The 14,739-nt window shown below is 34.8% G+C and overlaps 1 protein-coding gene across 1 annotated transcript in view; it reads right to left on the bottom strand.

Moving 5' to 3' along the window:
- Positions 1 to 5,339: 5,339 nt before the first annotated feature.
- Positions 5,340 to 14,739, bottom strand: part of Drgx (Dorsal root ganglia homeobox) — a 276,072-nt gene continuing 266,672 nt past the window's right edge. Inside the window, exon 9 of the mRNA XM_081760532.1 lies at positions 5,340 to 5,798. Coding sequence (XP_081616658.1) covers positions 5,350 to 5,798 — 449 coding nt within the window. The 3' untranslated portion in view covers positions 5,340 to 5,349. The remainder of the gene's footprint in view (positions 5,799 to 14,739) is intronic.

Here is a 14,739-nt window from a genome sequence, read left to right as displayed (position 1 = left end):
TTAATCATTCAGTTACAGTGCAAATAATTACAATCTGTTATTATCTGATAGACATGTTGAATATGCCTGTCTCTGTTGTAACAATTTGTAAAAGTATAGCGTTTGTTTTATTGTTATCAGTAAAAAATGGGTCTCCATAGATTAACTATGTTATCATCGGATAGACATGTCTCTACTGTTACATTTTGCAAGAAAATATTCTTTGCTTTATTGTTATCAGTAAACAGTGTGTCTCTGTAGATTAATTGTTATCATCTGATAATTATGTTGAACACATCTGACTCAATTGTAATATTTTGTAGAAGATATTCTTTGTTTTCTTGTTATTAGTAAACAATATGTCTTTATAGACTAATTTTATCATCTGATAAACATGTTGAATACATCTGTCTCTATTATAATATTTTGTAGAAGATATCCTTTGTTTTATTGTTATCAGTAAACAATATGTCTCTATAGATTAATTGTTATCATCTAATACGCATGTTGAATACATCTGTCTCTATTGTAATATTTTGTAGAAGATATTCTTTGTTTTATTGTTATCAGTAAAGAATATGTCGCTATAGATTAATTGTTATAATCTGATAAACTTGTTGAATTTACGTGGGTCAGTCAGAAAGTTAGTTGCACTCCTTCGTAAAAAATTTCGGTCAAAGGTTATTTTGATAAAACTATGTAGCAACATTGCAGACATGTAGTTGTATCGTGTTACGTAGCCGCTTTCACGAGACAAGTAGAGGTGTTCTGATAATCAGTTTTAAACATGTCTCGACAGCTGCAAGTGGCGTCCAAGTGGGAAAAAACGTGCAGTGATTCCTTCTTTTATGGGCAAAAAGGTGTAGCTGCACTGAAATTTATCGAAACTTATTTGCATCAAGTGTATGGTGAAAATGCAATACCACATCAAGCTATTGCGAATTGGTGCAACATGTTTGAGAACGGACGTACAGATATTGACGATGCTTAGCGCGAGGGAAGACCATCACCTTCCTTATAGCCCATTCTTTCACCTTGCGACTTTCAAGTGTTTGGTCGCATGAAAGAGGAACTTTCAAGGCGACAATACCACTCGGATGACAAGGTGAAAGTTACAGCCCAAGAATAGTTATCGGACATTGGACGGGATTTCTTTGCAGAAGGCCGAGCGAAAGCGAGCGAAGTAGCTCAAGTGGTAGAGCGTTGGCTTCGCATTCGGGAGGTCGTTGGTTCGACTCCCGCTGCCGACCATCCTGACTGGGGTTTTCCAGGGTTTTCCTCAATCCTTCCAGACAAATGCTGGGATGGTACCTACTAAGCAGGCCGTGGTCGATACCTTCCCAAATCCTTTCCATTGTTATTGTTGTTGTTACATATCCAGTGTAAAATGGCCTCTGAGCTGTGTCTGATGATTGTTAAATAAATAAATAAATAAAAACTTGTACCACGCCTCGATAAATGCTAAAATAACGGAGATAATTACATTAAAAAGTAAATTGTGCATGGGACTTTACGATAAAAGTAAAGTTATTGTAAAATTTCTATCCTGTTTTATTTTCTTAAGCAGTGCAACTAACTTTCTGATTAACCCTGGTATTTGTCCCTATTGTAAGAATTTGCAGAAATTACATATTTTTATACAGTTAAAATATATCTCGGTTCCATATTAAAAACAACATTTTTTGTTGTGATTATCTAGGGACTGTTGGTGGGTAGTAACTTAGTCTAAATAAATGAGAAAAAGTAGATTTTCTGCTTTGCTACAATGGCAAAAGAATTTACAAACGAGCACAATTTCTCAAAGAAAACACCTACAACAACACTACAAAATGTAATTCTTTCATTGAGACACAGGGAGTCAAACATATAGTAACATTTACAGACGAGAAAAACCATCATATATTTGGAAAGATAAAAAAAACTATATTTAAAAAAAAATTCTGACAACTTATAAGAACCTTGATTTTTCGCTTATTTCCTTAAGCGTGAAATTTTTGTTTTAAAAAAAAGTCTTTCAGAGGAATTTACGAAATTTGTTAAATAAGTACGGTATGTTATACATATTTGTTATTAGCAAAAGAAAACATGTTCTCATTTCTATGGATATTGTAGTAAAAATGCCAAAAGGTTTATATGCAATCCTTGATTGGGGTACTCAAATCTTAGAATTAAATAAATGACTATCAGTGATATATTTGGACTCATTTTCTTCCTTCTTTTCCATAAATTTTAAAATTTGTTATATATATATATATATATATATATATATATATATATATATATATATATATCATAGTTGGTTATCAAAATTAGTTCTGTGTATACGGGAACGAAAACATTTGAGCAGCAGTAATGAATAAGTAATATTGTCTCTTATCACTGTATAAAGAAGTCGAAATAAGTCAATAGCAGTACAAATCACAGATTACTTTACTTTGTTAATATTGTGTCTATTTAAGATATTCGCATGTAGAGGTTATGGAACATGCAGAGAATATGAAGGTGATTTTTTTTGAGATGGTACTCATTTGTCAGAATTTACACTTTTCTCCTGACTCACACCATTTTTCTTCTAGTACTTTGAAAAGTGTGAAAGTGGGGCAATATCTCGGCTGATCCTGGAGGGCTGAAGGTGCCCATGCCCCAAGTTTGCTTGCGATTACCAGGAACTGGTTATATTTGCTTGGAGATCTCACAGAATCATACGAGGTATGATCAAAAAGTACGATGAATGTAGTAGTACAGTGCCATCTATCGATGTTTATCAATTTCAACTAGTAAACCCAGTAGCCCAACCATTGTTACAGTTAGTGTCGAGTTTGAACGAGTTGTGACATGTTAGTTGGCTTCCAGAGAAGAAGAGTGAAGATGTGTAAAGAGTGTCTGTCGCGCGCTAACATTAACTTTTGTTCTAAGCTGCAAAAATGTGCCAACGAAGCTCGCGAAATGTCAAAATTAGTGTATGTCGAAAAGTCATTGAAGGTTGTTTACAAGTGCTATGAACGATTGAAAAGGAACGGCGAGGAGTCGGTTGAAAATGAGCAAGATCAAGACGTTCTAGACGTCTAAAACAAATTTTAAAAAGTGCAAACCGTGGCACAAATGATTTGATCAAACAGGCGAATGACTATTCGAGAGCTTTGTGAAGAACAAAACATCTCATATGAGTCCGTGGAAAGCATTTTAACTGTCGATTAAATGGGCAAAGGGCTTCCTTCTTCACTGTGGAAACATGTATTACCAATTCTCGCTTTTCATCTGCGAGCTTTTGGCCGAAAAAAATAGTCGCTGTGATCTTTAGACATAGAACCATGCAACTTCTGGCTCTTACCCAAAATTAAAACTGTGCTTAAGAGTCTTCATCCCCACGAAATTAAAACACCGCTAATTTTACAGTAATTATATGATATCTTCAAATAGATAAAAGATAATTGAAATATGGAACAAGAGCGCACTAGACAATATTATTTTGCGTGAGGTACCGTTATCACAAGTCACCTAGTGGCTTTCCGTTTTCAGCTGTTTAGAAATGCGAAAATAAATGCCGATTTTCAAAATGGCTCGAAATTGAAAGCAGATAAGTGAGTCGTGATAACGGTTTCTCATGTAAAATAACATTGTCTAGGGCGCTCTTGTTCCACATTTCGATTATCTTTTATCTATTTGAAGATATCACATAATTACTGTAAAATTAGCGGTATTTTAATACCGCCGGGATGAAGACTCTTAAAGGAAAATGTTTTGTCACCATTCCTAACATTGAGAGGGCCACGAACAGAGCAGTTGAACGCCCTTCTACAAGAAGCCTTCCAGAAATGCTTCCAGTCATGGATTCAACGTTGGGATAAGTTAATTGCTACTCAAGGACAGTTCTTTGAAGGAACTTAAATCAAAATCCATGTAAGCTTATTACTTTGTTTCTAATAAAATTATTCACCGTACTTATTGATCATCAAATTCCATGTATGCTTATTACTTTGTTTCTAATAAAATTATTCACCATCATCAAATTCCATGTATGCTTATTACTTTGTTTCTAATAAAATTATTCACCATCATCAAATTCCATGTATGCTTATTACTTTGTTTCTAATAAAATTATTCACCGTACTTATTGATCATCAAATTCCATGTATGCTTATTACTTTGTTTCTAATAAAATTATTCACCGTACTTATTAATCATCAAATTTCATGTAAGCTTATTACTTTGTTTCTAATAAAATTATTCACCGTACTTATTGATCATCAAATTTCATGTAAGCTTGTTACTTTGTTTCTAATAAAATTATTCACCGTACTTATTGATCATCAAATTTCATGTAAGCATATTACTTTGTTTCTAATAAAATTATTCACCGTACTTATTGATCATCAAATTTCATGTAAGCGTATTACTTTGTTTCTAATAAAATTATTCACCGTACTTATTGATCATCAAATTTCATGTAAGCTTGTTACTTTGTTTCTAATAAAATTATTCACCGTACTTATTGATCATCAAATTTCATGTAAGCATATTACTTTGTTTCTAATAAAATTATTCACCGTACTTATTGATCATCAAATTTCATGTAAGCGTATTACTTTGTTTCTAATAAAATTATTCACCGTACTTATTGATCATCAAATTTCATGTAAGCTTGTTACTTTGTTTCTAATAAAATTATTCACCGTACTTATTGATCATCAAATTTCATGTAAGCATATTACTTTGTTTCTACTAAAATTATTCACCGTACTTATTGATCATCAAATTTCATGTAAGCTTATTACTTTGTTTCTAATAAAATTATTTACCGTACTTATTGATCATCAAATTTCATGTAAGCTTGTTACTTTGTTTCTAATAAAATTATTCACCGTTCTTATTGATCATCAAATTTCATGTAAGCGTATTACTTTGTTTCTAATAAAATTGTTCGCCATATTTTTTGAGTTCTCCTCGCACATATGTAAAAGGCAGCTGACTCAAAGTTACACAGAAACCGGCGCGTTGGTATTCAAATTCAACTATCCTTTTTCATTGACTGATTCTTCAATTTCAAAACGTGATGTAAAACACTGTGTTTAATTATTAACACTATTATTTGAAGTTTCTCGTGACTATAAGTTTAACGTATGCACCTTTGACGTAGAAGATCTGGTACGAGCTCATGTGGTACGAGCCTCTAAGTCCCCATCTCATATAGCCCCACTGGTGACAAAGACACGAAACTCAAATTCAATAATCATTTATTTGTTTCAAAGACTGTAGTACCCACTTGAAGATTTCTTTTTAACGTCCTACTTGACTATATACTCTTATGTTAAAGCCACAACTACAAATGAACAGGAGTTAAGAAACTTCTTAAATTTATTGTTTCAGTTATTAGGTTTGAGACGATTGTTGCGCATCTCTCGAATTGTTGTCCGTTTTCCGCAATGCCTGCAAATTAATCGGTTGTTGTAAATTCACCACTTGTTGCAAAGTACTCGGTTGTTGCAAATTAAGAGCGTTCTGTAGCGTTGCTGCGTGTTGCAAATTAGCCGCGTGTTGGTGGAGACTAGACGCCGCCGCTGCGTGCTGGAAGTTCGCCACTTGGTGCAACGATTGCAAGAGTGCAGCGGAATGTTCTTGAGCTTTGCGTCGTAGCTCAGCGACGCTGGAGGAACGGTGGTCTTGGCTGGAGAGGGCGCTCAGAGATCGGTCTTGTTCTGTCAGAGACACTAAAGAGTTTGTTAGCACAGAGGTCGCCCCGGAAAGTGACGTCATGGAATGAAGACTTGACCCTAGAGATGACGGTTTCATTGGACAACAGGAGCACAAGCCAGGGAAAGCTGAAAAAGAAAAAAGAAATTATTATTATTACTATTATTGAATTTAGTGGACATCCCTGGGATTAGCGTTTGTTAAACATTTTTCATTTAAGGACCAGTTTACTAGTTACAATGTTTTATTAGTAAACCCTGTTCGGCCTTAGTTCTAAACTGCGACAAACAAAGCCACGTGAAACTAAATCTCGCTGATTTGCTGTTGGCATATAGACGCTTGTACTCCTCCGCAAAATAGTTCATATGATTTGATTATTACTTTCATTATGAAGCTCCATATAAAACTGCAAGATAATACGGATTATCTAATAAAACTGCAATCGAGTATAGTTAATGAAATAATAGAAATAAACACTAAGCATGCGCAGCAGTAATTATGGCGCCAATTCAACTGTGGAGGCGTGTTCTGCTTTCAAGCCTGAAAGACAGTTGGCATGAATCCCAGTTCCGCGAGTGTTGTTGTGAAACACCAATAAGGTAAACGTTTACTCGCTAAGCAACAATTGTTTACCAGCGAAATTCAAATATGTTTTTGATATTTCGAATTTCTTTCTTTTCTGCTGCTGGTGTAAGCATCTGGGAAACACGAGACAGTATTGTCAAAATGCACTTGTATAACCTGCTCCTCCCCGTGGGAGTGGGAGTGATACATCAGTAGCCATCATATTTGTGACGAGCGGAAGGATACAAATACTTTGTTTATCGGAGTTTAGAGCTTACGCTGAACAGGGAATAGTGCTGTTAAAACGCGAGTATTTTATTATTGGAATATTCATTGTTAAAATCATTATCTCAACAATCATCTGAATATTTATTATTCCAACAATTATCTAAACAACAAAATGATTATCCTAACAAAGCACTAAAACTATGAACTCTACCAAACAGACTTGCCAACCGTACGAAAATTTGTTGTGATATACGATAATTTAAGCCTTAACGCTAATTACACGATAAAATAATAATGGGGGAATATACGATAATTTTAGAACAGTTTTTTTTTGCATTAATACAATGTGCAGATAAATTGTAGATGTCCATTAAATAATTATAAAACACTCACACTGAGGTTTTTAACAGTCATTCCCGCTAAAATAAATCAATAACTATTTGAGAATTGGCAAATGACAACCACTCTTTAAATTCAATTACGTTTACAAGGGGGTGAAATATTGTTGTTCCGAGTAGTCTTAAAAAGGATTCTTTTTAAATTGTTGAGGACAGTAACAGTGGTTTTGGAGTTCGATACTAAAGGTTCGTAGGTAAGTTTATTATATATTATTGCTATTATTAGAAGTATTATCCTTGTTTCTATAGTTATCACGTGCATGGCAAATATATGATAATTTTCCGTAATGTACAACAATTTTTAGGCTGAAATCAATAATTTTGTTCTCGGAGGCTGGCAATTCTGCTACCAGGTGAGTAGAGCTGAAATCTTAGCCGTATTACAACAAAGATATCCAAGTCTGAAAAAATTAGATATGTTTAATATTAAAATGTAACAGTTGATGATTAATTTAGGATATTGTATGTCATTAACCGAAGTGTGTACTAGGGATGGCCACAAAGTTCCGGTTCCGGCGGAACCGGTTCCGCTGGTTATTCGAGATCTAGTTTTCAGGGCGCCTCCCTGTTGCTTCCACTATTTCATCTAGCATACTGTTCACAGCCTGCCACCAGCTCGGGTTTAGCGTAGGGATGGCCACAAACTTCCGGTTCCTCGAGGAACCGGTTCTTGAAGATCCGGTTTTCAGAACCGGTTCCAGACCTGGATCCGAAAAACCAGTTCCGGAACCGGATCTTCTAGAACCGGATCCGTTCAGAGCCGAAAACCGGTTCTGGCCATCCCTAGTGTGTACTTGGTATATAATAAACAACTTGATGGTGTAACTCTTTAGTAATTAGCATATTTCACCCCAACAGATGAAGTGTAACTAAGGCTTTTATTATTGACCACGTATGGTACGGTATATTTTTAGGACCATAAAATTCTCATTCTAGCTCGAATTCTAAGAGAATTAGTATTCATTAACATTTACACTCTCTGACAATTTTATTTTGAATCCACACTTACAGATATTGCCTAAAAACCTTGTGTTTTCTTTATTTAAAAAAAACTTCCAAACTGTTATTCATAGGCCTCATCCCGGTGAAATTAAAATACCGCTAATTTTCCAGTAAGTATGTGATATCTACAAATAGATAAAAATATAATCGAAATGTGGAACAAGAGCGCACTAGACAATATTATTTTGCGTGAGGTACCGTTATCAAAAGTCACCTAGTGGCTTTTCGTTTTCAGCCGTTTAGAAACGCGAAAATAAATGCCGATTTTCAAAATGGTTCGAAATCGAAAGCAGATAAGTGAGTCATGATAACGGTATCTTATGTAAAATGATATTGTCTAGGGCTCTCTTGTTCCACATTTCGATTATCTTTTATCTATTTGAAGATATCACATAGTTACTGTAGAATTAGCGGTATTTTAATTTCGCCGGGATGAGATCTCTTCAAGAACGGCTAATTCCGTTTGTTTATCTGTCTGTTGACAGATACGAAAGAACAAGAGAAATAAAATGAAATATTTCAGTTTAACTTCCATGATAATGCTTTTTAAGCTATGGGAGACGATTATTTAGGCAAGTGAATGATGACGGAGGATTTGATGGAATGAGAATGTTGGAGGAAAAGGGAGTACCTAGAGAAAACCCACGCACACGAAGTTGTCCACCACAAATTTACTTGCCTCGGGATCGAACCGGACAGATACGAATAGAAAAAAACGCTAAAGATAATGAGGAGCGGATTTTTACGAATTAACTCAGCATCCCAACAATAGAATACATCTCATCTCCATCCTTATTTCACTGCTAAAACCGGAAGCAGTACAAATCCACTTCCACTTCTGCTTTCAACAATGATTTCTATGACAAAAGGGCTTGTTCATATGGATTCGGTGTTCCAACAATAAGTTTTTATCTTTATTGATCGCAGGGGCGGATCCAGGACGAACCTCTGAGGAGGCGGTTGGGTTGTAATACTGCTACTTAGAGGTACTTTTAAGAGCTCCAAACTCTGGAATGGGTTTTATTTATATATAAAATAAGAAAGTTTGCTCTTCTGGGGGGGGGGAGGAGTCGCCCGATCGGCCCCCATGGACCCGTTCCTGACTAATCGTCATAAAGAAAAAAAAACTTTAATAGATGCGAGAAGCAGTTTTCTTTTAATATATGAATATATCTTCCGAAGAACAGGTTCCATTTCTGAGCATATCCTCCTGGAAAACCGAAAGTTCTACATGTAATACTTCCGGTTTAAAAGTTGCCAGAACACGAGAAGACACAGGAAATTGTAAATTTTGTCGTAGTCTCGTCTCATCTCAATTCCAAAAATGCTTTTTCTCGTCCCGCTTCGTAAATTTATGTATATACAAAATTTATGCCATAACTTTTTTATTTTTCTCTAGAAGTCTCCAGAATTCTTCCGCGTCACGATTGATCCACAAAGGAGTGTTATAACAAATTGTAAACCGTATTTATTATTATGTAATGAGTTGCGTATCTTTAAACGTTGATAAACATTCTTCATTGTGTTCGTACAATTACTTTATCAGTTTACAGCTTTTCTATAATGAACTATTTAACACTAAAACCGTTTTTGATATCTAAGAATAGGATAACTAGTATTGTACATGAGGCTCGTGAAATGTCATGTCTCGTCTCGAAAATGAGACGAGAATTATAGCATTTTTCGTCTCGTCTTTAAAATGAGACGATGACTATCAAATTTCTGTCTCGTCTCAAAAGTGAGATGAGATTTATCACATTTCTCGTCTCGAAAATCAGACGAGAAGTGTTACATTTGTCGTCTCGTCTAGAAAATGGGACGATAGTTATGAAATTATCTCCTCTCGTCTCGAAAATGGGACGATAATTATCAAATTTCTCCTCTCGTCTTGAAAATGAGACGATATTTATAACTAGTGCTCTCAAACGGGTCGGGTCGGGTCAGTCGGGTCAGCTCGGGTCGGGTTGTCGGGTCGGGTCAATCGGGTCAGCTCTGGTCGGGCTATTCGGGTCGGGTGAACCGGGTCCGCTCGGGTCGGGTTATCGGGTCAGGTCAATCAGATCGGATCACGGTTCGGGTCAGTCGGGTCGGGTCAGTCAATTCGGGTCACGGGTCGGGTCGGGTCGGTGTTCAACCCGACCCGACCCATTGAGAGCTCTATTTAGAACATTTCTCGTCTCGTCTCGAAAATGAAACGATAATTATAATATTTCAAATTTTTTGTTGGAGACCGAATAATAAATTTCTCATTTAATCGGGAACACTATCCTTTTTCCGTATTACATTTTCATACTTTGTCTTTTCACATTTGTGAAACTACGGAAAATTTCCATTCACTACCTGTTAAAAATAACTAAATAACAGCAATGAACCGGATAATTCCGGATAGTAGGCCGTTACTACTTTCAAAACATATCATTAAATAATCTAATAGTTGGTTTCAAAGACTATTCATAGAATCGACATTCAGAAATTTCAGTTGTCAGATTACTGTGACGTTACAAACACCGCACCTATTTTTTCTAAGCAATAAAATACGACTAAAAAATATAGTTATTAGTTTTCTTAACAGCATTTTGTAGATAATATCTGACTTTCTTGTAGAGTTATTAATTTTCTTTATTGTCTTCAAATCATTCTGTTAAAAATTCAATAAAGTAGTGAGGAGACTAGGGGAGGTCCTTGAAATGTAATGACAAATTAAACTATCATCTTCTAACATACAACAGAAGAGCATAATTTTATAGATATGTTCCGTGAAAAAAATGTCTTTTGTCTAATAAATCGTAATACCTTAGAGATGTGTCTTACGTATACCGTCTTCTAAATGCTTTATTACCCTTTTTGTCAATATATTTTTTTTACCTCCCAGCCGGTGTTGTGGTAGTTAGCGGAATTGCATTAACTGTGTTGGTTTCTAAGGCTTTTATCAATTTCCTTGAATTTAGATACGTTTCGCCTTTTCAGTTGCTCTCTTTCTCAGGGACGCCGAGAGACAGCGTCTCCTGTAAACGGTAATACAATCATCGCCTACACATTGGTATTAGGCAACGAAGAAGACTAACTTCCTTGGATAGGACCATGAATCACCCACCACAAATTCCCTCTCTTTCGCTCTCTCGCTTTGTCAGTTACCGCCGTGTGCGGTGTCTTTAATTCCGGCTAATGCACTTCCTTTATGCGATGAGTTAATGTTTTATGTTGACAGTCTGATGGGGAATTAAGATGCATCGGTATACACTTATTTATTTCACCTAGGTTTTCTTCTCCCCCCCCCGAATTCCCCTTCCCTCTACCCTAAGAAAGACTACAGACAAAAGCTTAACAAAAGGGTTCCTCCTTGTTAGAGAGACACACACAAAACAATTCTCCAGCATCCTTTCTCTCGGCTAATTCCCAATAAATCTACATCAAATTTACATTTAGATAAATATTATTTCACACCTCTATTCCAATTAAAACAACTCTATCTTTGCTTCCATTAATTCAGCAATTCTTTATATAGTTATTAAAATAGGTTAGTTTCATTTCACACTGCTAACAGTACTAACTACTCACAATACTTTCAGAGCCGTAGTTAGAGGAAGGGGACGAGCGAGGCTGTTGCCCTAGGTGCTAATAGCAAGAATAAAGAAAAAGTGTTGGAAATGAATAAACGATGCATTGTCCCGAAAACATATTGCTTCTTATTAAGTCAATATTGTTATTTTACAAAGAAATAGATTTGTTAAACATTTTCTTAATGTACCGGTATAGTAAATATTATGCATTATACACGATTAATGTAAAACAATGATTGAGATTAACAATAAAGCATAATTTGAAAAAAAATAAAGCATGATGTGGTGAATTTTCTTAGATAATTACGCTTTTCTACCCAATTGGATTAAACATGACGGTGAGAAATTCACAAAGAAGGCTCCTTCTGAATGTCCATTGCATTTCACAAAATATTTTTGCCGCAAAAGATTTGAAATTGAAATGCTATTTATGTGGTAACATACAGAATAAAATTACAGAAATTTACAATTATTGTTCGAAATTAATGGTGTCACCCATTTTGAACATTTTAAAAGCACATAGTTTCTAATGTATTAACATTTCATTTCTTAACGATAGTATGAAACATTGTAAATAGTTGTAAATTTCCATGACTGTTCTCCAAGTGTATTTGTATACAACCAAAAGTAGTTTTGTCAAGTTTAATAAAAAGTCCAAAATAAGTCTCTTGAAAACAGTTCTTATTTGTAAAAGAATACATAATTATCCGTTTTGGCTGTTGCAATGGTTTGTGCAAGCGCTAGATAAAAATTCAATGCAGCATAACAACAGAAGCTGCTTATCTTATATGCAAAAACTCTTTAGTGAGTGCAGGGAGCGCCGAATTCTACTTCGCCCCGAGAACCGAAATCTCTAGCTACGACTCTGATTACTAACTACAATACAATACTACATATTTTGTAACTTGCTTACATTCACAGAAACAGCTGTCGATAAAACGTAGATTCGTTACGTAAAATTAAATATTTTTTTTCATAAACAGGACTCAAAAACCAAAACGGAATGTCTGTATACAGATAAAACATATTATATATTGTATCATAATGAAAGCATTGTGAGATCTTTCTAAATATTTCTTTCCTCTTGAAGATCACATTTTCTTTATAGGACTGTATCATCCGTCAATCAGCATTCAAGTTTTTGACTATTTATTTCTGTTTTTTATAATTTGTTATGTAGAGTCCGGATTTCCATGCACAAACAAACCCCAAAATATGCACGAAAAATATCATAAAATGCAATAAAATTTAACAATGCACTGAAATATACACTAAGAAAATAAAATGTCATCTTTTTACACAAATATCTTATCTTAATTGTTGCAATGAGCTATGAATGTTTTCCTTAGTTTTTCTTCTGTAAACTCTCTGCGTTTGTCAATGGGAAACGTTTTGTGGATGGAAAAGTTCCTTTCTACATCATCATAAGTCACTGGTGCATGTGAAAAAAAAAATCAAATGTCTTTCTGTGTTAGGTCCTCTTCCAATTCCATGTTTTCACCGTTATGTACATTGGCAATGTTACAGATTGTTTTGTACCCGAGATTTTTGTCTAATACTTGGTGAAGTTTATCTGACGCTACTTTTGCAACACTGTAAGTTTCACTGGACAAAATCTACGATAATTCGCCCAACAAGGAAAGTGAATGCTGAAAAGCATTTTTACGGGATTCCAACTGTCTGACAATTTCAGATATTCTTCAAAAGTGGTTGTATATATACTTAATTTGTTCTCAATGCCACTTGTAGAAAAACATTTTTGTGACACATCATCGGGATTTAGTGCTGTTTTCACTACAGCTGTTTTCACTTCTGCATAATACGACACAGTTTCTATCCAAGAGTACCACTAGTTGCGAAGGTATCGGAACATTTTTCTCAACTTCGCGAAAGATACGTATGCGCGATGGAGCTTTCACAAATACTTTCTTTACATTTGGTACAAGCTCGTCTACTTCCTGATATTGGCATCTGGTTATTTCTGCTACGCGATGAAGACCGCGTGCAAGACAAGTTACGTTGACTAATTTAGGATACAACACTCTATTCTATTATTCTACGCAACACTTTAATCTACATCTGCATTTAAAAAGTGTTTCAGTTTACTTTAAATATACCTACTTTCTTTAGATATACTCTGAAATATGCCGGTATGTATCAATAAAATTCGAAAATATGCAGTATTCTTTAAAGTTACGAAATATACATGCGCATCGAAATTCACTTAAAATGTGCACTTATTTATAAGCTCTACCATATGCGTCTCAAACGAATCCTCTCAAGTTTGTGAGAAAGAAAAAAATATTTTTCATGCGTTTCTGGATGTTACTGTAAACACGTTTTTGCATATAAATCCGGGCTGTAGTTATGACTGTTCTCTTCATGACAATTACGTACATAATTTTTCATTGATTATATGCACGTACGTTACTTCTCTTATACATTGTGTATTACTCTTACTTTCGCAAAATGTAGGCAAAATAAAATTTCATGTGAATGTATGTGTTAGTACTGCGGAGAATTTAATCTCATGTTTTGTAGTTAAACTCTGTAAAGTAGACTGGATTTTTGGGACCAAAACTTAATAATCTGTAAACATACTAAGCCTTTTTTGACAACCCGAAAGGCAGGCTTGGTCTATGTGGCCAAAAATTGAAACAGTAGAAGGCCGGCGAAGACTTGGTGATCATTAATTTATACTCTGAAAGATACAGTGCACTTTTTACCCGAGGGTGCAAATTCTGGAAGGCAGAATGAGTAATTGTAACAAAAATTTTAAACTTTGAGGAATTTTTTTTGGGACAAAAAGTTTAAACTTTAAGGTAAATTTCTTTGTGACAAAGAGTTTAAACTGGAAGAGAAATTTCTTTGTGACAAAGAGTTGAAACTGTGAGGGAAATTTCTTTGTGACAAAAAGTTTAAACTGTAAGGAAAATTTCTTTGTGACAGAGAGTTTAAGTTGCAAGTAAAATTTCTTTGTGACAAAAAGTTTAAACTGTAAGGAAAATTTCTTTGTGACAGAGCGTTTAAGTTGTAAGGAAAATTTCTTAATAACAAACAGTTTAAGCTGCAAATGAAATTTCTTTGTGACAAAAAGTTTAAACTTTGAGGGAAATTCTTTCTGACACAGAGTTTAAACTGTCAGGGAAATTTCTCTGTAAGAACGAGTTTTAGTTGTAAGTATCTTTGTGACAAGGAATTTAATTTTTTGAAAGTAGAATAGAATAGATCTTTATGATCAGGAATATAAACTCCAGAAGGTAAGCAAGGTATTTGTGACCAGAAAATTAAAATATGGAAGCCAGGCTGCTAGTTCT

Source organism: Thermobia domestica, chromosome 5 (assembly GCF_964235325.1).
Source record: "Thermobia domestica chromosome 5, izTheDome1.hap1.1, whole genome shotgun sequence".
NCBI lineage: Eukaryota > Metazoa > Arthropoda > Insecta > Zygentoma > Lepismatidae > Thermobia > Thermobia domestica.
The sequence above is the reverse complement of the archived record's forward strand: the minus strand, read 5'-3'. Positions and strand labels throughout refer to the sequence as shown.